Consider the following 27,977-nt stretch of genomic DNA (forward strand, 5'->3'; position numbering starts at 1 on the left):
CTCTCTCAGTGTGACCCCGATGAGTCCTTGGCTTCTGTGTGTTCCTATTTCCTGGGAGAGGGAGCGTCCCTGGAGGATGGACACATAGGTTCTGGAACCCGAATGCCTGATTTTGCACCTGGCTCATCAGCTGACCTTGGACAAGTTATTAGCCCCTCAGGACCTCAGTTTCCTCATCTTATCTGTAAAATGGGGATTCTAGTGCTCTGATCTCAGAGGGCTGTGGTGAGGGCCCGGAGAAGCTCTCAGTAAGAGCTAAACATCACTAAGCTGTGAAAGATGGATAATGGGAAGTTGCCGTTGTGGCTCAGTGGTGACAAGCCCAACTTGTATCCATGAGGATTTAGCCTCACTCAGTAGGTTAAGTGATCCAGTGTTGCAGTGGCTCTAGCATAGGCTGGCAGCTGCAGCTCCTATTCGACCCTTAGCCTGGGAACTTCCATATACCACCTGTGTGGCCCTAAAAAGTAAAAAAAAAAAAAAAAGTTGGATAATGAGTTTCCTGACTCCAGAGTGTCTCTAGTAAAGAATAAAACACCATAGGGCGAGCACAGGGACAAGTGTCATGGGACACCAAGGACACAGAACATGATATTTAACCTCTCACCTCCGCATACTCCATTCACATTGTAGCTGAGGGCACAGCCATACCAGCAAAGGCTGTGCACACATGTATACCCATAGCTGAACTCACCCTGCCTCCAAGGAGTGGCAGACACAGGGCTCTCCCAAGCAAGCGCCAAGGCCCGTGTGAGTAGATGACATGGGACCCGGTTCTCTGTGTCCCATCTGGCCCTTCTTCAGACCCTGGGGGCTCTGTACCTCCTCCCCTCCCAGGCACACCTTGATTTTGGACTCAGAGGCTCCACAGAGGCAGGGTGTGGGGTTGGCTGGCCTGGAGAGGGTTCTGCCTGGCCAGAGTGCTCTTCTGAGAGGCTCAGGCTAGGCTGGAGAGGAGCTGCCCCAGGAAAGGCTCACTGTGAGAGCAGAAGGGGCCCAGAGGGAGGACCCTGGTCTGCCTGCCTTCTGTCTGTCCTCCATGCCTTCCACCGAACTTCCCTGAGTTTGTGGATTCATTCAACATTTGGCACCTCTTCTTCCTGCTTTTAGGCGGACGCTGCAAGCTCACTGCAGGGCCTGTAAGAAGAGGCAGCATCTGAGGGCAGGCATTCTCCCAGCCAGCCCTGCCCCCTGACTATCCCCCTCCATTTTCCTCTCAGTACCTCAAGGTGCCCCCCCCTGAGGCCAGACCATCCCCTAATTCCTGCTGGGTCATCCCTGGCTCCCTCCAGAAAAGTGGTCTCCAAAACTGGGTTTCCCATGGCTTGAGCAGAAGGGCCCACGGGGGCAAGGACAGAAGAAGGGCAGCAGCTGCCATTCTTCTTCCTGGTAAGGCAGGGTTTTGGAGGGCAGAACTTGTCATATGTCCCCACCATAAACAGAAAGGACCTGTCCCCTACTAAAGAAATGAGGTCTCTGCAGTGAGGTGTGTGTAACCCCTTGTATGTGAAACCATCTACTGGAGTGTGGGGGGCCACTGAGGTGTCCTGAGGGAAGATGGGGAACACCTCACAAGGGAGGAGTGAGGAAGGGGATGCTGGAAGTTTTGGTTCCCCCTGCTTCTGGCTTGTGTGGTTCCACATATTGAGGTTTGCACATGCCAGTAAAATGGAGGTAGAGATGAAGTAATGTGGGTTAACTCATCAGACATCACAAAAGGCATGAGGGCCTTAGAAAGATTTCTGCAAAGAAGCCAGAATTAGAAGGTGACGCCAATAACACAAGCATAGGTGAACTAAAATTAAATGGCACTGCTGACATGTCCTCTAGGCCTGGTTCAAATGAGTGGGTGTAAAGTGGACCGAAACCAATGATCCTCTGATCCAGTTGGGTAAGATGTAACTCAAGAAAACCTTGACCCTCTCATGATGACTCTCTGGAATATGGATTTATACTTACTCTCAGGAACCTCACCCTCTGCCTGAGTGTATATTTTACCTTGAGATAGTTTTCATTGTGTAAAAGGCAGAATAAACAGACATTTACAAATGAATGTTTCATCTTTGTCTTATTGTTTTAAAAATGTTTAGTCCTCTCATGATTGACATGTACACAATATCAGTTTAAAAAATACATCTCTAGAATGGACAGCTTCACAGCATTTCCTGATGAGGATGGGCAGGCAAAATGGTGTGGAGACCACTTTCTGGGAGGGAACCAGGGATGACCCAGGCACTGAGATTAGGCCACATCTGCGCTCCTGGGTCCCTTTCTTTGTGCTCTTGCATCACTTACTTACCAGTGTCACAGAGTCTTGATCACCCTCCCGGGCAACTTCTTGTGAGACAGATGTCATTGCCCCTGTGACTCTGTTCCCTGCCAAGGTGTCCAGCAGGCTGCAGGAAGGGAAGGAAGGTCACCAGGCCTGGAGCATGTGCACAGCTGGGCACATGGGAGGGACAGTTCCTCCATGGGGCCTTAAGGGCACAGGGCACTTGGGAACAAGTGAAAGGTGTTGAGCCTGTTGTCTTTGACTTCAGATCAGCTTCTTCCTCTCTCACACGCTGTCCCGGGAAGGTCTTTGCCTGCCATACTTCTGTTCTACTCTGCACCTGAGGCAGTGCCCTTCCCTCTTCCATCTTCTAAATGAGCACATAAGTAGATTCAGGACCAGCTCTGGCCACCCGGGATTCAGCAGCAGAGTCACCCCACCCCTGCCCACGGCAGCTCTGTTCCTGGTACAGAGCAAGCGCACATTAACAACGGGTTGATTTTTCTTTTAATTCCCCTCCAATCAGCATTTTTGTGTTGGATTCCATCCATGGTTCTGTTCCAGGGGTCAGGAAACGAGGCAGTCAGCTAGGGCGAGGAATGAAGGGGGAGGGATGAGGGGCGATTGGGCAACCGGGCTGAACAAACACAGGAGGTCAAAGATTGTGCTTGGCCAGCCCCGCGGGGGATAAAGGGGCCCAGGGCTCAGGGAGGAGGCGCAGAAGCCAGTCAGTCTGCGTTCGGCACTCCACGCCGCAGACCCAGGAGGATGAGGCTCGCTGTCCGTGCCCTGCTGGCCTGCGCGGTCCTGGGTGAGTGAAGCTGCTGGAAGACCTGCAGTCTCTGGCCCGGGCGCCCTGTGCATCCCCGAGCTGGCCACGCCACCCCTGGGCTCTGCACTCAGGCTGGAAGCCTGGAGCCTTTCCTTCGCTTCTCCCCGCCGCACCCCTGCACCTGCTTCAGCACTGCCTCAGGGACAGCTCTGTGCCTCCCACACCTGCTGCTCCTACCTGTGCCCCTGCCACCTTTTCAGCCTCCCCTGCTTCCACCTCCTGTATCCAGTAAATCTTGTAGTAGCGGAATACAATAAACTAGAGCACTTCTATCATGGTTTATCAAATCCCTTTGCTTTGACCTCAATTAAGTCCCAACTACTTAGGATGGCCTTTGAGGCCTCCCTGGATCTGATCTCACCTCCACTGACAGTCTGATGTTCCATGGTTGCCCTTGGTGCTGACCATGTCCCACTAATGAGGCAGGGCCATTGAGGGGTTCAGGGTATGGGATGCGAAGCCACATTTTTGGGTCCTCAGTGAGAAGGGTAGTACAGCCTGGCCTGGGAGGGTCACATGATAGTAAATGAGGCCACAGATCCAGGCACCAGTGAAGTGGACTTTGCTGCAGACCTCTGTGCTTTGGGGTCTGTCACTGTTGGCCCTTGCACACTCATCAGCTCCTGAGACTGAGGGACACTCCTTGTCCTCTAAATTTGCCTGCCACTCATGGTGCATTTTATCATAGCTTTGGCGCCTTCTGTATTTAGCTACTTGTGTCTCCTGAAAAAGTTAACCCTTGAGAGTTCATCCACCTTACTTGCCTTTACCTTCCCTGACTCCCAACCTCAGAGAATCAGTCTCAGAAGGCTGTGCAGGGTCAATGCAATCCTAAGGACAAATTCCTGTGTTTGGAACTTCAGGAGGGGTGATTTGGGGAGGGGCCGGAGGAATGGTTTGGGGGAAGGTCTGCCACTGACTCCCTCTTGCCTGCTTTGATTTCCCATGGGCATAGGTGGAATAAAGTCAGGTTGGAGGAGCAAGCTCCCTATGGCCCCTCTTTTTTTGTCCTGGAGAACCATTCCCTTCCCCGCTTCTGCTTTGTGCAATGTGGATGTTCATCAGCTTTCCTGAGTCAGCCCTGTGCTGTGGATCCAGGGTGGAGATGACAGAGGGCTTTGGGAGCAATGCCAAAACTCAGTTCATGGGGACAAGGTATCTGCAACCAGGTGGTTAATAGCTACAGACATGCTCTAGCAATCCTCCTAGTGGCAGCCCAAAGGCCTAATGGTGGAAATTGAGGGAGGAGTCATAGACAACAGAGAGAAACATTGAATATGTGGAGTTTCTAATTATTCCTGGGATGAAGGATGACAGAGGAAGGTCATAGGCAAGTCCATTGCCTCATCTATCATTTACCCCTCTCTACTGGCCAAGGAAATGGAAACCCCATCAGAATGTTATCTTCTTTTGTTCCCTGGGCAGAGACCAACCTCTGGAGACCTGGTTTCTAGGCCAGTCTGGGTAAACCTTGGGTAAAGAAGCCCTCTCAGAGCCCAGTTCCCTTGTCTCCAAAAGATACTGATTTATAGATGTAATTCCTACCCTGCTGGCTTCCCAGAGTTGTGGCATTGAGCCAACACCTTGATGTAGCTAAACATCCCCTGTGCATCCCAGGTCATGACCTTGTGTGAAGGAGGCTCAGAGAACACTGAGGAGCAGGTTGCTGTCTCCAGTTGAGTGTTGATGGCCAAGCTAGCATCCCTCTGGCCAGTACAGGCTGGTCAGTGGGAAAATAAGAGGTCATTAGTGTGCCTGTCACTCATCTCCAGACTCAGAATGTAATGGAACCTGTTTCTCGTTGTTCATGGACAGGAGTGGAAGGGGGACAGGATGGAGGGGAGGTAGCCTTCATCACCCTTCAGAGGTGGCTTCTGTCTCTCCCACTGGTGTAGTGACCCCTGGCCTCTCTCCCCTAGGGCTGTCCCTGGCTGTCGCCCAAAAAACTGTAAGATGGTGCACCATTTCAAATCAGGAGGCCAATAAGTGCTCCAGTTTCCGTGAAAACATGAGTAAAGCCGTTAAGAATGGTCCTCTTGTCTCCTGTGTGAAAAAATCCTCCTACCTGGATTGCATCAAAGCCATCAGGGTAAGTCCTTCCTGCCTAAAAGAGAGTGGAAGGAAATCCATGCTTTTTCTTTCTCCTGTCATTTTGAAATGATTCTGTACTCACAGACAGGAGGCTGACGTGTGAGGCAGTCAGCTCACAGTGCTAAGAAAAGCACTTCAGGGAGTTCCTGTCCTGGCTCAGAGGAAATGAATCTGACTAGTATCCATGAAGATGCAAGTTCAATCCTGGCCTCGCTCAGTGGGTTAAGGATCCGGCATTGCTGTGAGCTGTGGCGTAGGTCGCAGACACGGCTTGGATCTGGTGTTGCTGTGGCTGTGGCGTAGGCCAGTGGCTACAGCTCCAATTCAACCCCTAGCCTGGGAACCTCCATATGCTGCGGATGTGACCCTAAAAAAGAAAAAAAAGAAAAAAGAAAAGCACTTCAGAAACAGACACAGGAGCAGTCACCCTTGATGAGACTTAAAGCAAAACCCAACATATGCTCTGAGAGGGGATTATTGTGAACCATTAAGTTCTCTGAACTCAGAAAAGAAGAATGCTTGCCATCAAAATGACCATGTAGGCGTTCCTGTCAGCCTCAGTGGGTTAAGAACCTGACATAGTGTCCGTGAGGATGCAGGTTCGGTCCCTGGTCTTGCTCAGTGGGTTAAGGATGTGACATTGCTGCAAGATGTGGTGTAGGTTGCAGATGCGGCTTGGATCTGGTATTGCCATGGACCAAGAACTTGCATATACTGCCAGTGTGGCCAAGAAAAGAAAAAAAATGGGGAGTTCCCATTGTGGCTCAGTGGTAATGAACCAAACTATTTTCCACGAAGATGTGGATTCAATCCCTGGCTCTGCTCAGTGGGTTAAGCATCCAGCATTGCTGTGAGCTGTGGTGTAGGTTGCAGATGCAGCTCCAATTTGACCCCTAGCCTGAGAACTTCCATATGCCACACCTTTGACCCTAAAAAAAAAAAAGAAAAAAGAAAAAAAATAACCATAAAACACGATTTTGGTGGTTCTTGATGCATCACAAGAAGTAGATAAATGATTCACACAAGGAAGAGGTATAGGTCGTGATTGCAGTCTTGATAGCTGATCCTTTTGGTTTCTAGGTTTTCCAAAACCTTTCACTCCTTCTGCATTGTTTCTGCACATCTGAACATGTGTCAGACCTTGTGCTGTGCAATGGGGCTTCACTAGTGAATTTAAAGGCACATGGTCCTTACTCTTGAGGAGCTCACAGTCTAGTGAGAAGAAAAACATGAAGGAAGTGAAATTTCTATGTGCGATTCCTACAATGGAAGGAAAGAAACAGAACTTTCAGACAATACTTGCTTTGGTCTGGGTGTCAGGAAGAGTCTTCCTGAGAGGGAGCAATGAATTTGGGACCCCTGGGATGAACATGGGTAATCCTGCCAAGAGCTATGCGTAGGATATGCCAGATAGTGAACCATAGCATGTGCAAAGGGCCTGAGACAGGAGAGAGCTAGGCTTGCTTGAGTTTCTGTAGGAAAGCTACAGTGACTGGAGCAGAGCAAGTAGGAGTCTGGAGGAAGGAATGAGGTGAGAGAGGTGGACTCAATCTGATGGAGTATGATTAACTCAAGGAATCAGTGATTTGGTATAAATAACTGGCCTGGTGTGTGTGTGTGTGTGTGTGTGTGTGTGTGTGTGTGTGTGTGTCATTGAATCTCAATTACTATCCTGGCTTAATTATAACTTGATTAATGACATACATTCAGCATTAGTACATGTATACACCTCTTTGTTTTTAAGTATGTTAATAATATAAAATAAATTATCCAGAATCCACCAAGGTTCTCAAAACTTCATTGGTGCCAATAGCTTACTTCTAGGGCTACTGTGTGACAGCACTGGATTCTATGGGAACACCACCACCTGGGGTCGCGTGACCCACTCACTGGTACTGTTAAGTAGTACTTAACAACTACTTATGTGTTTCCACATCCAGTGCAAACAGAATCCTAAAACTTCCTTGCCTTTTATTTTAATTTTTAAGACTGACATAGAGTATATGTGAATGATTGCATAGTTTTGCTTCTTGAAATATTTTATCAGTGGGACATTGCTATGTGTTTTCTCTTACTTGTTTTTCCTCCTCAATAGTATACTGAGATTTCACCCACATTGTTAAATAGAACTATTGTTCATTCATTTTCTGAGCGCTACAAAAGTCCATTGTGCTAGTATACCACAATTTTTCTTTTCTGTTCTATTCATTAGGAACTTGGATTGTTTCCAGTTTGTTGTTATTCTCATAACAAATACATGTAACCCCATTCTTTTTCAGATTCTTTTCCATTAGAGGTTATTACATAATACTGGGTATACTTCCCTGTGCTATACAGGAGGTCCTTGTTGGTTATCTATTTTATATATAGTAGTGTGTACATGTTAATACCAGTTTCCTAGTTTATCCCTCCCCCTTTACCCCTTTGGTAACCATAAGTTTGTTTTCCATGTCTGTGAGTCTATTTCTATTTTATAAATAAGTTCATTTGTATCATTTTAAAAGATTCCATGTATAAGTGATAACCTATGATATTTGCCTTTCTCTGACTGACTTATTTACTCAGGATGATAATCTCTAGGTCCATTTGTGTTGCTGCAAATGGTCTTAGTTCATTCTTTTTAATGGCTGAGTTATTTGGTTTTTAAGCAAAGCCAATGTAGTTATTCCAATTTCCACTCTCACCAGCAGTGCATAAGAGAATAATCTCTCACCATCTTTGGTGAATTTGGTATTTTATCAATCTGCAATAATCACTATCTCTGGCAGTGCTTTTTTTTTTTGCCATTTTGCCTTTTCTAGGGCCATTTCCACGGCATATGGAGGTTCCCAGGCCAGGGGTCCAATCGGAACTGTAGCCACGGGCTTACGCCAGAGCCACAGCAATGCGGGATCTGAGCCGCGTCTGCGACCTTCACCACAGCTCACGGCAACACCGATCCTTAACCCACTGAGCAAGGGCAGAGATCAAACCCACAAACTCATGGTTCCTAGTTGAATTCGTTAACCACTGCGCCATGACGGGAACTCCTCTGGCAGTGCTTTTTGACTAAATTCTATTTTTCTGATATTAGCATACTATATCAAATTTCTTTTGGTTAGTTTATCTTCCTCCTATATCTCTTTGTGTTACCTTATTTTTAACTTTCTGTGTTATCACAGACACCCCCCCTTATCTTTTGAAGGTGTCTTTTGTAAACTGTATGCTGCTAGAATGTGTTTATTAATGTAATCTGTCAATCTCATTTATTTTATGCGGTAAATGTAGACCATTAATAAACTTTTTTTTTGTCTTTTTTCTCTTTTCTAGGGCTGCACCCATGGCATATGGAGGTTCCCAGGCTAGGGGTCAAATCAGAGCTGTAGCCACCGGCCTATGCCAGAGCCACAGCAATGCAGGATCCAAGCCACATCTGCAACCTACACCACAGCTCACAGCAATGCGGGATCTTTAACCCTGTGAGTAAGGTCAGGGATCGAACCCGCAATCTCATGGTTTCTAGTTGGATTATTTAACCACTGCGCCACAACAGGAACTCCCATTAATAAACTATTATAAGTTTGGACTTATTTTTGCAATATTACTTTTTTTTTTTTTTTTTTTTTTTTTTTTGGTGTCCCAGTCTGAGCTGCAGTTTCTGGGGCAACCCTGGATCCTTTAACCCTCTGTACAGGTGCTGGGGATTGAACCCGCATCTTGGCGCTGCAGAGAGGCTTCCGATCATGTTGTGCCACAGCGGGACTTCCATATTACTTTTCTCTTAGTCCTGCTTTCCCCCTGGTTTCCGATTTTTCCTTTTCTGATTTTTAGCAATTGAGTTCAGACACCTGTATGTTCATTTGGATTGTTTTCCCTTTATTCCACTTTTCCCCCTACTGGTTGTAAATTTAAACAATTTTTTAATCTTTTTTAATGATTTCCCTTAAATTTTTACTGTATAATTTTAGCTTAACAAAGTGTTACAGTAAAATAATCTTGACTCACCCTTCTGATACAGTAAAAGAACTCTAGAATGTAGCCGTTGCTGTGGCTGTGGCATAAGCCGGTGGCTACAGCTCTGATTTGACCCCTAGCCTGGGAACCTCCATATGCTGGGGGTGCAGCTCAGACTTTCCTTTTCTTTGTTTAGATATTACTCTTTGATATTTTATGTCTATCTTTTCTTAACCCTAGAGTGTAGATATTTCATGTATTTGTTGACAGCACACATAAATACTATGTAAATATAGCATATGTGTGAGTGTATTTGTGTACACAGCTAAAAGTTCAGGAAGACAGAGAGGAGGGGAGGGAGGGATGGAGGGAGACAGAGTGTGGGAGAGAAATTTGGCCTATCTACATTTTTGCTATTTAATCTCATTACCATTCTTTCTTGGTTCAGATCACCCTTCCGAGATACGTTTTATTCTCAAAATGTGTTCTTTTGGTGATATTTAGAGTCGATATCTTGGTGTTAAACTCTCTCTGTTGCTTGCATGTTTGTTTTCTCTGCAAATGCTTTAATCTCTCCCTTATTCTTGAATGGTAATTTTGCAGAATGCATAATTCTAGTTTGATGTTTTTACACTATTTAAATATATTATTCCACTGTCTGATGACTCCCATTGTAGTCATTGAGAAGTCTGGTGTTATCCTGTTATTCCTTCAATCATCTCTGAATAAATTTGATATTTCATGTTCTTGATTGAGGATGTTCCATAAATCTGCTACGATATTTCCAGTTGTGGAAATCTTGGTACTTATCTTGCTCCCATCCTCTCTTTAAACACTGCTACTTCTTCCTTTTTTTTTTTTTTTCAATCCTAGGTTTCTAAGAAGACATGTGTTAGACCTTCTTAATCTAGCTTCTGTGTCTTTATTTTTTACATTTTTATGGCCACACTTATGGCATATGGGAATTCCTGGGCTGGAGGTCAAATTGGAGCTGCAGCTGCCAGCCTACACTGCAGCCACAGCCACATCCACACAGGATCCAAGCTGCATCTGTGAGCTACGCCACAACTTGTGGCAACACTGGATCCTTAACCCACTGCGCAAGGTCAGGGATGGAGTCTGGATCCTCACGGACACCACGTCACACCATGTCAGGTTCTTAACCAGCTGAGCCACAATAGGAACTCCTCACCTCCATATTTTTAAATCCCTCTTTCATAGTTTCTGTCTTTGTACCTCCTTTTGGCAGCATGCAGGATGAATTCTTCAGATGCAGCTTCCAGTTCTTTAATTCTCTATTGAAATATATCTAATCAGGAGTTCCCATCATGGCACAGTGGTTAATGAATCCGACTAGGAACCATGAGGTTGTGGGTTCAATCCCTGGCCTTGCTCAGTGGGTTAAGGATCTGGCATTGCCGTGAGCTGTGGTATAGGTTGCAGACGCGGCTCAGATCCCGTGTTCCTGCAGCTCTGGCGTAGGCCAGCAGCTACAGCTCCAATTAGACCCCTAGCCTGGGAACCTCCATATGCCTCGGGAGCAGTTCTAGAAAAGGCAAAAAGACACACACACACACCAAAAAAAGTCTAATCAACTTGTTGCCCATTCAATTTTCATTTCAACAGTTATATTTTTTGCTTCTAGAAGTTCCAGTTTAGCAGGTTTTTTATTCCTATAATTTGCTTTTCTACACTTACCTCTGTAAGTATAGCCTTCACTTTGTACATAAAGTACATAGATAGCTCTTCTTCTCTGTTTTGACAGTTCCAACCTCCACAATCCTTGAGGCCCATATCTACTCTTCCTGTGGCTCCTCATGCTTTGTGGTTTACCTTCTTTTGGGTTTGGGTATTTGCACCTGGAGGTCATGCTTGACTTTAATCCTCCCCCTCCCTGCTGGTTCAGGTTCCCTCTGGAATCCCTATTGCTCTTGCTGATCCCATGAGTTAGGCCTTGGCGCCTCGGTTCTTTTTTATTTGTTTGTTTTGTCTTTTTGCCTTTTCTAGGGCTGCTCCCACAGCATATGGAGGTTCCTAGGCTAAGGGTCGAATCAGACCTGTAGCCGCCGGCCTATGCCACAGCCACAGCCATAGCAACACCAGATTTGAGCCGCATCTGCGACCTACACCACAGCTCACGGCAATACCAGACCCTTAACCCACTGAGAGAGGCCAGGGATTGAACCCACAACCTCATGGTTCCTAGTCAGATTTGCTTCTGCTGCACAGCCATGGGAACTCCCTGTGCCTCTATTTTTTAATGCATAAAGTGGAGCTAGGTTGGACAGTAGTGTCTGAGTACTTGATTGAATGAACTGATTGGATTGGAAATAATTCTTAGCATTTAACGCTCAGTTCAGAGTCTAAGCAAGAGGTTAAAGCCCGAGAAAGCACCAATCCCTGAACAAAAGACTTCTGCTGTAGTTATAGATCAGGACCAGATGGAAAATTACAGAGTACTGGATCAGAGTGGAGAAGAATACCATTCCCCCCCTACCCCCCGAAGAGGTCTCCACAGAGGCGTCTGAGGAAGCTCTCAGCAAAGGCCCAAGATAAAGAGGTCACCATATGAAAGCACCTGGGCTTAAAATGTAAATTTGTCTAAGAGTATACCAGGCAGAGAGTCCTTGACTGCAGCCCCTTCAGAGTCTGAGAACCCAGACTGGGGTTGGGGGCCAGCTTTCCCCCGGAGACCTGCTGATAAAGCCTCTGGAATTCAGGTCCATCTTGAAAAATCACAGTAGTTTTCCAGGCCAACAGCTGGACCCTTCACAAGGGAAAAGAGAAGAATGATCCATTTTTTCCTCTTTGTAGGAGTTATAAGAATATGGTAGTCAAATCTCCTCACCAGGGAGGCAGAATCAACTGAAGACTGTGGTATTGTGCAAGGTCTGGCCCCAGATCCAAGGAGCACCGCCAGTCACCTCAACATGCATGACTATCAGTGGGCCTTTCTCAGAAGTAAGGGCTTCATCAGCGTCTGGTCTGTTCTCTTTCAGGATAAAGAAGCAGATGCTGTGACACTGGATGCGGGTTTGGTATTTGAGGCAGGCCTGGCCCCCTACAACCTGAAGCCTGTTGTGGCAGAGTTCTATGGGCAGAAAGATAGTAAGTTTGCCCTGGGGACCCAGGAAGGGGTTTATGGTCCTTGTTCTCTTACGGTTGACTCAGAGTCTGGTCTCATTCAGGCAGATAATGGAGATTGGATACTAATGAGCTTTCTCCATGGGGGAGTAAGTGGGGAGTGAGGGGCCCTGTGAACCACCACAGCCACAACGCTGGGCTTCTGGGGGCTTTGGGCCAATGGAAGACTTGTACTCATGATACTGACCTCCAGGGCAATCTGTGTGCAAACCATGCTGTACCACTGGAGTGTAAATCTGTATAGAGGAGCCCTCCAAGAACCTCAAGTGTTGCATACAAGGGAGAGACTGCACGGGAGCATGCACTTGGAGTGCCAACTGTCCCTGGGCCTGTGTGATGGGGGCAGGGATACGCAGAGTCAGAAATGTGGCCTCTAGTGGAGCAGGTGCACTTTTTGCCACAGTTCCAGCTTCCTGGGGGCTCAGCTTAGTAGGTGTAGGCAAACACTCCTGCAGGGCCATGGTAGGCAGAAGCCTGTGGCTTTCTTGCTCCTGAGTTTGCCTGGAGGGTTATTACTGTGACTAAAAAAAAATGCACAACCTGAAGGTGGAGAGGTAAGTATTATTTGGAGCAAAATTAGGACTTAAGCTCAGGAGACAGCATCTCAGGTAGCCCTGAGAAACTGCTCCATGTTGGCGAGGGTGAAGTGAGGATACATGAGTTTCTGAAACAAAGGGAAGGTAGTAGGAGCAAAAGAGTTACAGATAACCGGATTTATAGAAAAAGATTAAAAAAACCCAAAAAACCCAGTTTCTATGAGACAAAGGTCTGGGCTTAGTGGAATCACTCCTTTGATAGGCACCTCAACTGGGCGCCAGTCTTCTTTGTTCCTTTCCTGGGTTCCCTCAGGGCTCACCAGCCCACCCTTGGGAGTGACGGCATTCACAGAGGACCATGACATCTTTTGCTTTGTCCACTTAACTATGGCTCAGGAGGCAGGACTTCAGATAGGTCTGACATGCTGCCCCAAGGAGGAAAGGGGGAATATCACCACATGAGTCATAAAGGTGAAGGGGGAGGAGCCTGCAGCCAGGCACACGTTTTATAAAGTTTGCTGCTGGCCTTGTGAAGGTTATACTAGTCATGAGGTGCAGACATCCCCATGAAGGGTTTTAGTGTTTTTCTAGATACAAGGAGATGCAAGAAGTGGGCTCACAAAATCTTCTCCTAAAAACATCTAACTCTCTGAAGACCTGTTCTTCCAGTTTTCCCTGCTCAGGGATGCTGCGGGTCAAGAGCTGCAGTGGCTCATGATTTAATCCATGTAGAGGCAGATGGCAAGGGCAATGTCTCTACTGTGGTCCTTTCCCTTTTTTTTTTTTTTTTTTTTGTCTTTTTGCCATTTCTTGGGCTGCTCCCACAGCATATGGAGGTTCCCAGGCTAGGAGTCTAATAGGAGCTGTAGCCACCAGCCTACGCCAGAGCCTCAGCAACGCGGGGTCTGAGCCGCATTTGCGAACTACACCACAGCTCACGGCAACGCCGGATCCTTAATTCACCAAGCAAGGCCAGGGATTGAACCCACAACCTCATGGTTCCTAGTCAGATTCGTTAACTGTGGTCCTTTCTTTCCCCTGTAAACCTAGGGAGGTTTTTCAGAACTTTCCTTTTCTACAACCCAACTCAGCATAAATGTTTCCTCCAAGTTCCCCTTTCCTCCCCAGGTGCCCATAGTGATGAGCAAGGCTACCCTGAGGCCCAGTTTGAGAGTCTTTCATCCACGCTGTCCCTTTGCAGATCCACAAACCCATTATTACGCGGTGGCCGTGGTGAAGAAGGGCAGCAACTTCCAGTGGAACCAGCTCCAAGGCAAGAGGTCCTGCCACACAGGCCTCGGCCGTTCTGCTGGATGGATCATCCCCATGGGATTACTTTACGATCAACTGCCTGAGCCACGGAAACCTATTGAGAAAGGTAAGTGGGCAGGAGGGTGAGTAAGCTTGACAGGTGTCTCTTCTTCAGATGACCACATGGGCCACACCAAGGTCACTCAGACACAATCAGGTGGTCACGAGTATGACGACTCCGGGCGTGGAGGTGGGAGGTTAACCAGCCATAATCTGGCAGGTCTGCTGTACCAGCAGCTGTTAGGGGCTATTACATGCATCCCCTTTTCGTGGAACTCCTGACACCCCACCAGAGGCTTTTGGGGGAAGAGCATCCAGCCTGATAGAGGGCTTCAGTTGAGTCCAAGGTTGTGGACCTCATTGTCCACTTTCCTGGGGTGCTTTCCTATCTGTGGCTGATGCATTTCCCATTCTGCTGGAGCTCTCGCTGGAGGCCATCTTCTGGCCATGAACTTGGCCTGCACCTTTCCAGGCAGGTCTCCCATCTCTCAGGCAGGCCTCCCAGAGGAGACCTCTCTCTGAACTGTTCAAGTCAGACAAGGCAGTTGGGGGTGGGGGTGGTGGCTGTTGGTGACCTGAGATAGGCCTTGGTTGGTGAAAGGCACAAGCATAGTTCTTGAGGAGAGAAGTGGGGGGAGGAGGTTAACTCATCCCTTTTTGGAAATCTTTGACCTTGAAGAGTAAACACTCATAAGGGCATACTGGGCCTGGAGGGTGTTGGTTTTGTCTGGGTCTCTCTCTGTTCCTTTGGGAGGCTGGGCTGGGAGCTGTAATTGCCTCTGGCCAGGCTGGCTCATGCCCTGTGCTTCCGTGTCTCTGTGTTGAGCAGCAGTGGCCAGTTTCTTCTCCAGCAGCTGCGTCCCCTGTGCGGATCCGGTGAACTTCCCCAAACTGTGCCAACAGTGTGCTGGGAAAGGGGCTGAAAAGTGCGCCTGCTCCAACCATGAACCGTACTTCGGCTACGCAGGTGCCTTCAAGTGAGTGAGAACAGCTGCTGCTCTATCCAGGCTCCTAAGTGCCCAACAGCCTCAGGCGGGAGACCCTCCCTGGCCCATAGCAGAGCCCAGCCTGCAAAGGGGCTTCCGGGGGCCTAATTCCCTCACAGAGAGTCAGGGAAGCAGCTGGGACTCCCTAGGCCAGGCCAGCGCATACTTGCTTCATGGGATATTGACAAGGAAGCCCCCTCTCCTGGGACCCTTTCTGTCTCCCCAGAGTTCTCTCACTGGACCAGGCAGAGCCTGAAATGCCAGGCACGGCCCAACTGTCCAGCCTGTTCTTTAGTGGCAGAACCTCTGCTTCCCATTGCAGTAGCATCACTGCTCAATGAGCTGGCCTCTCTCCTGCCTCCTCTTGGTGCCCCTGTGCAGGCAGCTCATATGGCTCATTTCCTTCTCTCTCTCTTTTTCTTTTTCTTTTTTCTTTTTTGACTGTGCCCCTGGCATGTGGAAGTTCCCAGGCAAGAGATTGAATCTGTGCGGCAGCAGTGACCTGAGCCCCAGCAGTGACAACAGCAAGTCCTAACCACTAGCCCACTAGGGAACTCCTCGTGTGGCTCATTTCTTACTCCCTCTTTTCCCATGGTTAATTTTAGAGCCAGACAAGGGCATCTCTCCTCCCTCAGTAGATACTTCGCCTTTATCCTCCACCAGAAGTTTGAAAAACTTTTCTCTGCTGAAATATTTTCAGTGCTTTTTTAATGCTTTGGGGCACATGGTGAGGGCCCTACAGCTCCTAGGAGCACAGGCCCTGATCCCCCATCTCAATGGCACCCTGGACATCAATGCCTCATGGTGCTTCCTCAGCTGTGGGTCTGTGCGCAGGCTTTGCCCTATCCCAGGGCTAGACAGTGCCATCAGATCCTCCAGCCCTGCGGGAACCCCCCTCACATGTTTCTTCCCCACAGTTGCCTGAAGGAGGATGCTGGGGACGTGGCCTTTGTCAAGCACTCAACAGTATTGGGTAGGTAATCAGGGAACCTGTAGACCCTCTAAGCAGAAGGCCCGCCTTTGCTTCCTGCCTCCTTTACATGCTCAGTAGTCAGACATGAGCATAGTGTGGTCCTCTTTTCTCATGGCTAGGAGGGCTGTTTACCTGTGCAGAGAGGTGTGTGCCTGTGGGGCCTCCACCTGGTCTCCTGGGCCTCTTCCCATCATTCAACCTCCTAGACACAGAGACCGCCCCCCCCACCCTGCCCGTGGTTAGTGTTGCAATAACAGGAATTGGGGGTGGGTCTGGCCAATCCTGGCCTGTAGTAGGCCTGCTGAAATGAGACCCCTCGGAGGGTGTGGGCAGCCCCTCCTGCGCTGGGCATCAAAAGCGTCTTTGTCTGTAATTGGCTGTGGGGTCTTGAGAAAGTCAGTCTCCCTCTGGCCCTCAATGTTCACTCTAGGCTTCTCAGCTCACACAGTTTAATGATTCAGTGGGGTTGCCAGGGAGAGGAGAGGCACTGCAGCTCATGCTCTGCCTGTGGTCCACTCACCTGGGCTTCCCTCCCCCAGAGAACCTGCCTGACAAGGCTGACAGGGACCAGTACGAGCTGCTCTGCAGGGACAACACCAGGAGGCCTGTGGATGACTACGAGAACTGCTACCTGGCACAGGTCCCTTCCCACGCCGTCGTGGCCCGAAGCGTGGATGGTCAGGAGGACTCAATCTGGGAGCTTCTCAACCAGGCCCAGGTATTGAATCCACTGGCCTCTTCCCTGCTTAGCAGTCCCTGTTTGGATCTGAGACATTTTTCTTCATTCTCTTCTTGCCACTGTAGAAGTCTGTCTGTGTTCCGGACATAGCAGGGACCACGCCACACACCATCCGCTTGTATGAAAACCCCCAGCCTTCTCAGAGTTGCACAGAGCCTAGTCCTGCATTATCATCTACCAGACACTTTCATTCTGGTCCAGTGACATGAAAATGCTCCTAATTGCTCTATTCCATTTCTCTCCCATTGGAAAGGAAATGATCCCTCTTCTGAGGTTCCCTCAGCCTGACTGCAGGGGAACTGCACACACAGCCAGTTTTCCTTCCCTAGAACAGCAAAATGCCAGAACTGAGCCAATCTTCTCTTGTCCAGCCTTCCCATCTGTCCATCAATAAGAGTTTAAGTGGTGGGACTCCCTGGGGCCTCCGCAGGTTAAGGATCTAGCACTGTCACTGCTGTGGCTTGGGTTCAGTCCCTGGCCTGGAACTTCCGCATGCCGCAGGTGTGGCCAAAAAGGAAAAAAAAAAAAGAGTTTAAAAGAGGCTTCATGCTGTCAGCCTCTGAAAGGGATGTGTTTCTTGTCCTCAATGTCATCCAGCCAGGGAGACAGGCACAGAAACACATTCAGGGAAATCAGGGACCTCAGGTGTTGCATGGCCTGATAAGAGGACCTTGAATGGAGAAGGTGCTGGGTGGGGGCGGGGCGGGGGCAGGGGAGAGCAGGTCCCACTGCTCTCTCTCCCAGCATCTTCAGAATTCCACAGTTTTCATTTATTTCCTGAGTTTTAAATTTTCTTCAGCCCCATTTTGCAGCATCCTTTGTGGCTGTAGCTACTTTGTTCTGTGTTTTACTCCAAACAGGAGCATTTTGGCAGAGATAAATCTCCAGACTTCCAGCTTTTCAGCTCCTCTCATGGGAAGGACCTGCTGTTTAAGGATTCTGCCAATGGGTTCTTAAGATTCCCTCTAAGATGGACTCCTCGCTGTACCTGGGGTATCAGTATGTCACTGCTCTTCGGAATCTAAGAGAAGAAATAAGTAAGTCCTGGGGAAGGATTGTGTGATCCCAGGAGCTTGGAAACCTGGTGGGGTGAGGACCAGAGATAGTCTTTCCAGATGCTGAACACCTGTCCTAATGACACTTTTTATCTGTCCTGCTTGGCAACACAGTGATTGATGGATGCTAAATGGCATCAGTCATGAGATGGGCCTGGACATCACCAAAGAGCATTAAAGGAAATTCATGCTTAAACTGACTTGTATTAATGCCAGCGCTATTTCTCCTGTATAAATCAGGGCCACCCTACCCACTTTGTGAAGCCAACTAACCTGGCACAAAGTAAGTCAGATGGAATAAAATTGCTACAAACTTGCACTCTGAAGTCAGTGCTATGGTCAGCATGTGCCACAGAGAAACTGGGGCTTCAGACAGGTTGGTCTTACTCCTGAATTTCCTTGGGACATTGGAGATGTGTCTGAACATTAATTTGATCTCGGAGAGACAGGAGTGAGTTACGGCTTGAAGAGAGATCTTAATTCTCTGCTCAGGAATTGAACTTGGGTGAAAACTAGGAATCCCAGCCACTAGACCAGCTAGAAGCTAAAAGTAGAATTTCACTGATTCTTGCCCCCGTTGAAAGCAAAAATGTTTCAAGGAGGCAAAGACTGTGAAACAGGTACAAGGTTTATTATCAGAGTTCCATCATGGCTCGGCAGAAACAAATCTGATCAGTATCCACGAGGATGCAGGTTCAATCTCTGGCCTTGCTCAGTGGGTTAAGGATCCAGCATTGCTATGAACTGTGGTGTAGGTCACAGACTTAGCTTGGATCTGGCCTTGCTGTGGCTGTGGCTGTGGCCAGCGGCTACAGCTGATTCGACCCCTAGGCTGCAAACTTCCATATGCCATGGCTGTGGCCCTAAAAAAAACAAAAAACAAAAAAAACCCAAAACAGAGACACAGTATAACATGTGGAAGAGCAAACAGAAAAGCAGTTTATTTAAAACAAGAGGAAGAGAGAAATACACACCCAAAAGAGTGCAGGTGCAGGTGTCCTCTTGAATGAGGAGTGTGTCAGAGAGGTGATTTATTTTACTTATTTATTCATTTATTTTTGCTTTTTTTTTTTAGGGCCACACCCACAGCATATGATGGTTCCCAAGCTAGGGGTCCAATCAGAGCTACAGCTGCTGGCCCATGGCACAGCCACAGCAACACCAGATCTGAGCCTCGTCTGCAACCTACACCACAGCTCACAACAACGCCGGATCCTTAACCCACTGAGCAAGGTCAGGGATCAAACCCACAACCTCATGGTTCCTAGTCAGATTCATTTCTGCTGAGCTACAATGGAAACTCCCAGAGAGGTGATTTAAATGACTAATATAGGACACTTCTTCCAGGTCTTTGTTTTCCTTTGGCCATTTATCTTGTTCTATTTCTCATACCTGACTGGACCCAGGTTGCCCTCCCTGATATGTGTGTGTATCTTTTGGCCAAGATGGATTCCAGAGCAAGGGCTTATGGGAAGGTTACCTGGACTTGTAACGGCCTGGTGCCCCCTCCCATTTTTGACCCTTAGGAGTCTTTCTGCACATGTCTAGTTGGGGAGGTCCCCTTGACCCCAGGAGTGCTCGATGTGGTTATACTTTTACTCCAGCAGAGCTCAGTTCCCGCCATTATCTTTCTCCTTGACGTGTCCAAGAGAAGCAAGGCCCAATGTACTCAGCCTAACATGATGCAGCTGTTCTCAGCCCAGGGGCCCATCTACCTCCTACCTCACATTCATTCAATAGACAGACATTGACCATCTAGCATAAACTGTGTTATATACAGGGCATACAATGGTGAGACGAAGATATATTTGATTCTGCTGTCATGGAACTTTCAGACCAGTGGGGAAGGCAAATGTTCAAGGAATAGTCATTGTATTGAATGATCATTAAAATGAGAGATTTCCTTAGCAGAGAGAAAAAAAACAAAAACAAACAAACAAACAAAAAAAAACCCAGAACAAAATATCATGGCTCTATGAGAGTGCAAAAGAAAGACAGGTCCTAGAATGGAAATAAGGCATCCCCGAGGAAGTGAGCTGCGTCTGCAAGTTGAGCAGGTGTCCATTTATTCAGCAGACATTTATTGGGCTGACCATAAGCCAGGAACTATCCCAAAGACGAAGGGTACCATGGAACATAGGGAGACATGGCCCTTGGCTTGGCCAAGCTTATGTTCTCCTGCATTGGACAGGTGAATAAGTGAATAACAACAGCTCAGTTGGTGAAATAACATTTCTAAATGAAGAGGAAAAAAACCCTGTAGCCTGAAGTGATAGAGTGCCTTGGGGCTGGGAGGAGAGTTGGCTTCTCAAAAGAAAGAATTTTAAGCTAAATCTAAATGGTAAGAAGCCAACCAAGAGACTGCGACTGCATTTGATTTCTAAGTGATTAATTCCATGAATGGGATTTGTTGGTTTATTACTGAAAAATCCTGGCATTTTCATGAAGACAGTAGTAGCTTCATGACCAGCAGGTAACATCTTCGGCCTCTTCTTATCTCTGGTTCTCATTCTTATGCCTTAGGCCCTGATAGCTCAAAGAATGAATGCAAGAAGGTGAGGTGGTGTGCCATAGGCCACGAGGAGACGCAAAAATGCGATGCGTGGAGCATAAACAGTGGTGGGAAAATAGAGTGTGTATCCGCAGAAAACACCGAAGACTGTATCGCCAAGATCGTGGTACGTCCCTCCTGTCTCCGTAAGGCAGCATCCCTGCCATTGCTGTCTGCCTGTCCCCAACGCTGAGTAAGTGTTCCTGGGAATGATATGAAAACGAAGGTTCCCAGGAACCTTGCTCTCACTGTGGGAGCCCAACCCCATAGGAGCCTCAGGATCTCTGAGCTTATCAATCTGAAGGGCTCCCCAGGGCTTGTCTCCTCTCCGTGTTAACAGCTGGTGGAGGGCAATCTGAGCCGCGGTCTGCTTAGGAAGCCTGGACTTCCGTGTAGGTGTGCCTGAGACCCACTGTGTGCCCTGGCAGGTGTGACAGGGTCATGTTAGTGTGCAAACAGGTAGAAGTTTAGCTTTGTTGATTACAAGAGCATTCACATTTGCTTTCAGAGAATATTGAAAACTGAAGGCGAAAAAGAGGAAAATACGTTGAAACTAATTGTAACCTTGTAACTCAGAGAAAATCCTGTTAACTGGGCTCATACCATATAGAAGATTTACTACTCTTTTCTCACCTAATGTTGTCTGGAGTGCTTTTCTCTTGTTACAAATCATTCTTTGAAAACACCTCTTTTTTTTTTTTTTTTTTTTTTTCTTTTTGGCCCACATTCCTCCTGGGCCAGGAATTGAATCCAAGCTGTGGCAACACTGGATCCTTAACCTGCTGCTCCAGTGCCATCACAGAGACAACCCAGATCATTAACCCATTTTGCCCCATTTTGCGGGAACTCTGAAAACTTGATGTTTTAATGTTGATCTGTATTCCGAAGTGTGGATGTGCGATAGTTTGTTGGGTCATTTCCTTCATGTTGAGCACATACTTACATGTTTTTGCCACTTACACATTTTGCCCAGATAGTTTCCCACATATCTGATTATTTTTTAGGGTATATTCATTAAAAGTATATTTCCAGGCCCAATGGGAGGCTTGGCAACCCTGTTGAATTTAAGGATATCTGAAATTTGGAGCTTATTAAGATCTAATAGGTCATTTGAATTTATCTGACTCATACGTTAAAGCTCTTGTAGGAGTTCCCGTCATGGCTCAGCAGAAATGAATCTGACTAGCATCTATGAGGATGCCAGTTTGATCCCTGGCCTCACTCAGTGGGTTAAGGATCCAGAGCTGCTGTGAGCTGTGGTGTAGGTTGCAGACGCAGCTCGGATCTGGCTTTGCTGTGGCTGTGGCGTAGGCCGGTGGCTACAGCTCTGATTGGACCCCTAGCCTGAGAACCTCCATATGCTGCAAGTGTGGCACCAAAAAAAAAAAAAAAAAAAAAAAAAGCTCTCGTATTGACCAAGCACTGAAATAACACCCAGCCAATATGGCTGAGACTTGGGGGCTGGAGCACTTTATGTCACAGACACAGTCCCAAGTCCCTGAATCCACTCTCTGTCTTACAAATGAGAATTCTTGGTGTCAGAAAAGTATTTTGAGAGTGTCTTTGGGACACCGTGTCCTTTGAGCAGGACTAAATGTGGGTGTTTGCTCCTGAAGAAACTAAGCAAAGCATCCAGAGGTAATCATCAGTTAATCATGGTTTGGGTGAAAATGAGAGCACATTTTATTTTCCATGGGGGGCATGCCTGACCACTCCCTGGGTGGTCCAGCACCAGCATCTTCTGTCTCCCAGGCCCTTCACAACTGGTGATGGTCTCTTTTCACCTGTTGCGATGTGCTCTGTCTTTGCAGAAAGGAGAGGCTGATGCCATGAGCTTGGATGGAGGCTACATCTACATTGCGGGCAAGTGTGGTCTGGTGCCTGTCCTGGCAGAGAACTACAGTAAGTGGCAGGGATGCCTCTCAATAGTTCATTTCCTCTGGGCCATGGAGAGAGGAGATGGGAAGTCACAGCCTGACTCAACCCATGGGCCACAAAGCTCCTGCCTACTGAGTGCTCCTACTTCCTAGCTCTGGGCGCCCTTGTCTCTAGTCCCTATAGTTGTCTTGAAGGATGGCATCTTCTACCATACCTTCCACATGGGAGTTGGAAGCTTTGCGTGGGGAAGTTATAGCTAAAAGTGACCCCTCTGCAGAAGCCAGCTGGATTGTCAGCTGGAATTTCTGGCAGGTCTTCTTGCTTCCCAAATTCACACTTTTCCTGTTCCCTTGGTGCAAAGATTTGAGAAGAGTTGGCAGAGGCCACAGGACAGATAGAGTGAGCGGGAAGCTGGAAATTACAATTTGGGGCTAAATTCCAGAGACCAGTGAGCTAAAGTGAACTTGCCTAATTCAGACGGCCTGGACCTTTTGGAAAGTGGTGATATGTAGATAGTTTCCCTGGTTCTTTCTTTCTTTTTTTCTTTTTTTTTTTTTTTTGTCTTTTTGTCTTTTTTATGGCTGCACCCTCAGCATATGGAAGTTCCCAGGCTAGAGGTTGAATCAGAGCTGTAGCTGCCAGCCTACACCAAAGCGACAGCAACACGGGATCCGAGCCATGTCTGTGGCCCACGCCACAGTTCATGGCAACATCAGATCCTTAATCTGCTGAGTGAGGCCAGGTATCGAACCCAAAACCTCATGGTTCCTAGTCGGATTCGCTTCTGCTGCACCATGACAGGAACTCTTCTCTGGCTCTTTTTATTCTGAGCTGCACACGGGAAAGACGATTTCCATCCATAAATGAGTATTTAATGACTTCTTTGTTTTCTTCTCTCTAGAAACTGAGGGTGAAAACTGTGTAAACACACCAGAGAAAGGTGAGTTGGGACTGGTCACCTCTTGAGTTTAAGATAAATTCCCATTGCTTTTAGGAAAAGGTAAGGTAAGTTTTGGTTTTTTTGTTTGTTTGTTTTTTCCTCAATGAGTTTATTACATTTATAGTTGTACAATGATCATCACAATCCAATTTTATAGGATTTCCATCCCACAACCCCAGTGTATTCCCCCACCCGAGGTAAGTTTAAATTCAAATCAGAAGTAGATAAGAGACCAGTTCTCATAATGTAAAAGAATAATGGAAGGAGAGTAATTGGCAGTGGTCATTACTCTTCTGCGCTTGTCATGACTTGCACAGAGGGTTTCTCATTTAATCCTACAAGGTATGTCTTATTGACCTTTAAGGATGCATACAAGGACCAACACTCAGAGAGATGAGAAGTTGCTTAGTTCTGACATCCGGCAAGTAAATCTGGGCCCTCCCTACCATTCCCTTCCACCTTGCATTGCAAGAGGCCTGCAAAGTTTTAGATGAGAGCACCAGCCAAGGAGCCTTGCTTATATGTGCCTGGAAGCACTGAGGGGAGAGGCTCACACAGGCAGATGTCTAGGGGCATGAAATTGTCTGGCCTCCCAGCCAAGGCTAGATAGACCCAGGAACCCAGGCCAAACTGGCTCTCACCCAAGGCTCTGGCTGGGAGTGGATCTGGAAGGATGTGCTGGGAACAAGATGGGAAATTTTATCAAGGTGGGCTCTGGGGTGCCTACAGGTCCCTTCCAGCCATTACTCTGCGAGTCTGTCCTCATCACTTTTCCCAGTTACAACCTTGTAGCCTCTCCCCATCATACCAGGAACCAAGCTCTTCAGCCGAAAACAGAACCATTCTTATCCCATGAACAATAAGACATGTCGTCTCTGTTGGAAACAATTTTCTGAATTAATTCAATCAGAAAACTGAAATCATGAGTTGATATTCTTTCTGGTCCCAGTTTTTTTTTAAAATTAATTAATTATTTACTTTTTTTGTCTTTTCTAGGGCCACACCCGTGGCATAGGAGGTTCCCAGGCTAGGGGTCCAATCAGAGCTGTAGTCGCCAGCCTACACCACAGCCACAGCAATGCAGGATCCGAGCTGTGTCTGCGACCTACACCACAGCTCACGGCAACGCCAGATCCTTAACCCACTGAGCAAGGCCAGGGATCGAACCTGCAACCTCATGGTTCCTAGTCAGATTCATTAGCCACTGTGCCATGATGGGAACTCCTCCAGTCCCAGTTTTAAAGACCAGTGTGTTTTTGCTGCTCAAGATGGCAGCTATGTTGATTTTGACAGTTTCAATTCTGCAGTTTCATTTTGATGCAAACCTGTATTCTTCTTATCGCAAAACATCGGGCTAGAATACTCCTGCGGTTTTTTGCTCACTTACTGTTCTTTCCTAATAATCATTAATGTATAGAATGTTGGAGTTCTATGTACTCTTCAGTATCCACTCTCTGCAATTCCACAGTGGAGGGTGAGTTTATGTCAGTAGCTTCATGCTTTGGGAGAAGAGTTATACACCAGACATTGCTCTGATGGTAATATATACTCACTATTTTGTTTTTTAAGTTCAGATTAACCTCCATCTCCTGGAATGATTGCATTTCCCTCAGTCATGATTGGGAAGACCCTTTCAATGAGAAAAGGAATGATTTGGGATAATTTTATTCCATAAAGGACAGCAGGCTTTGATGGCAGACGACATTCTGGAGGGCCCAGAGGTGTTAACGTTCCCTTTCTGGTGTCTTTCTTATAGGGTATTTGGCTGTGGCTGTGGTTAAGAAATCATCAGGTCCTGATCTCAACTGGAACAATCTAAAGGGCAAGAAGTCCTGCCACACTGCAGTAGATAGAACTGCTGGCTGGAACATCCCCATGGGTCTGCTCTACAACAAGATTAACAGTTGTAAATTTGGTGAGTGGACTCTCGGGAGCCAGGTGGAAAAAGGTGTGCTGGAAAGAGTGTGGTATAAAATGCTGTGGCCCTCATTCTATGGTAATGCAATTTGATTTTGTGAATGTCAAGGAAATATCCTTGAAGGAATGGTAGGGCTGGGAGCTGGATCAGAATGGCTCTTTTCAGTTGCACCTAACAGCTTAAGTGAATGAATGTTTACTTTTCTGTCTCATGAAAAAGACCAGAGACAGCAGTCCATGGTACTGTCACTGGGAACCCAGGCTCCTCTCTCTCCCTGCTGCATCATTCTGAGCCTGAGGTCCCCATCTTCAAGGTTACCCATGGTTGCCATTACATCCATGAAACAGGCAACCTCAAGAAACAAGGAACAAGGGCTTTGAAGTACAGGGCACCTTATTAAAGGAACCATTCAGGAGTTCCCGTCATGGCTCAGTGGTTATCGAATCTGACTAGAAACTATGCATGAGGTTGTGGGTTCAATCCCTAACCTTGCTCAGTGGGTTAAGGATCCGGCGTTGCCATGAGCTATGGTGTAGGTCGCAGACACAGCTCGGATCCTGCGTTGCTGTGGCTCTGGCGTAGGTCGGCAGCTACAGCTCCGGTTCGACCCCTAGCCTGAGAACCTCCATATGTGGCACGGGTGCAGCCCTAGAAAAGACAAATAAATAAATAAACAAATAAAATAAAGAACCATTCAGGAATTCTAACCTAATTACTTTAGCTAAATTTTCATTCCCTGGAACTTAGGTACATAGTCACATTTAGCTGTAAAAGAGGTTGGGAAATGTCATCTTTTATTTGAGTGTGTTTCTTCCCTAAATGAAACTAGATTTTTGTTCAAAAAATTAAAAATAGATTACCATACAATCCAATAATTTCACTTCTGGGTATTTACTGGAAGAAAACAAAAATATTAGGTCGAAAAGATATATGCATCCACGTATTCAGTGCAGTATTATTTACAATAGCCATGATACAGAAAGAACCTAAGTAGCCATCATGGATGAATGGATAAAGAAATTGTGGTGTATGTATGCACATACACACACATACATATATACAGTAAATATTATTCAGTCATTAAACAGAAAGAAATCTTGCCACTTGCAATAACATGGATGGACCTTGAAGACACTATGCTAAGTGAAGTAAGTCAGGCTGTGAAAGACAAATACCATATATTCTCATTTATATGTGGACTCCAAGAAAAATAAGACAAAACACCTGAGCTCATAGACACAGAGAGCAGATTGGTGGTTGCTGGAGGCAGGGAGTGGGTAAGCAAAATGGGTGAAGGTAGTCAAAAGGTACAAACTTTGGTTATAAAATAAATGTCATGGGGATGTAGTGTACAGCCTGGTGATTATAGTCAATAATGCTGTATTTGCATCGCATATTTGAAAGTTGCTCAGAGAAGAGATCGTAAAAGTTCTCAAAATGAACAGCTTGTGGTTGCCAAGGGGTGGGGAGGGAGAGGATGGACTGGGAGTTAGGGGTTTGCAGATGCAAACTATGACATTTAGAAGGGATAAACAACAGGTCCTACTGTAGAGCACAGGGAACTATATCCAATTTCCTGGGATAGACCATGATGGAAAAGAATATTTTATTTTTTTGTTTCTTTGTTTCTTTGTTTCTATCTTTCTTTCTGTCTTTCTCTATCTATTTTTGCTTTTTAGGGCCACACCCGCAGCATATGGAGGTTCCCAGGCTAGGGGTAAAATTGGAGCTATAGCTGCAGGCCTATGCCACAGCCACAGCAACTCAGGATCCGAGCCTCATCTGAGAAAAGACTATTTTGAAAAGAATGTATATATGTGGGGAGTTCCCATCATGGTGCAGTGGAAACGAATCCAACTAGGAACGATGAGGTTGCGGGTTCGATCCCTGGCCTCGCTCAGTGAGTTAAGGATCCATCGTTGCTGTGAGCTGTGGTGTAGGTCGCAGACACAGCTTGGATCTGGCATTGCTGTGGCTGTCGTGTAGGCCAGCGGCTACAGCTTTGATTAGACCCCTAGCCTGGGAACCTCCATGTGCCTCAGGTGTGGCCCTGAAAAAAGACCAAAAAAAAAAAAAAAAAGGGAACGTATATATGTGTCTGAGTCACTTTCTGCGTAGTGGAAATTAGCGCATTGTAAATCAACTATAATTTTAAAAAAGTTTTCATCACAAGAAAAAAATTTTAATGTGATACACCATATTAACAAACTGAAGACTAAAAATCCTGTGATCATCTCAATAGGTACAGTAAAAGCTTTTGATAAAATTTGATATCCATTTATGATACAAATTCTCCAAAAGTGGGCATAGAGGCAATATATCTCATCATAATAAAGGCCATATATGACAAACCCACAGCTACAGCATTCTCAACAGCGAAAAGCTGAAAGATTTCCCTCTACATAGGATCAGGAACAAGACAAAAGATGCCACTGTCACTGCTTTCATTCACCATAGTTTTTGAAATCCTAGCCAAAAGAAAAAAAATGTTTAATCCTGTATAATGACGGCTGGAAACAGACCTATTTTTGATCATTTCACAGTATAGTCACAATAGCAAATCATATGATACATCTGAAACTAATATCATGTTATATGTCAATTATATCTCAATAAAAATTAATACAAGAAAAAAGCAATTTGATCCTTGTTAGGAATAAACAAGGGGAAATGGCCACTGGCTGGACAGTCAGCCATAAGCAAACCACAGGGCTTTCTTGGCAATGTGGTGGAGGGACCCTCAGGGCTATTTAAGATCTTGGCAGTTTCACCGAGTGACTGCTCCCCGGCCCCTCTGAAGGGGTGGAAATCAGTTTGT

The 27,977-nt window shown here is 46.7% G+C and overlaps 1 protein-coding gene across 1 annotated transcript in view; it reads left to right on the top strand.

Moving 5' to 3' along the window:
• The window catches only part of TF (transferrin), a 39,945-nt gene continuing 14,957 nt past the window's right edge, over positions 2,990 to 27,977 (top strand). The window contains 13 exon segments of the mRNA NM_001244653.1: positions 2,990 to 3,083; positions 5,024 to 5,193; positions 12,128 to 12,236; positions 14,010 to 14,186; positions 14,949 to 15,096; positions 16,023 to 16,078; positions 16,618 to 16,796; positions 17,678 to 17,773; positions 17,776 to 17,854; positions 20,396 to 20,550; positions 22,235 to 22,325; positions 23,203 to 23,241; positions 24,998 to 25,156. Coding sequence (NP_001231582.1) covers positions 3,041 to 3,083; positions 5,024 to 5,193; positions 12,128 to 12,236; positions 14,010 to 14,186; positions 14,949 to 15,096; positions 16,023 to 16,078; positions 16,618 to 16,796; positions 17,678 to 17,773; positions 17,776 to 17,854; positions 20,396 to 20,550; positions 22,235 to 22,325; positions 23,203 to 23,241; positions 24,998 to 25,156 — 1,501 coding nt within the window. The 5' untranslated portion in view covers positions 2,990 to 3,040.

Source organism: Sus scrofa, chromosome 13 (genome assembly GCF_000003025.6).
Source record: "Sus scrofa isolate TJ Tabasco breed Duroc chromosome 13, Sscrofa11.1, whole genome shotgun sequence".
NCBI lineage: Eukaryota > Metazoa > Chordata > Mammalia > Artiodactyla > Suidae > Sus > Sus scrofa.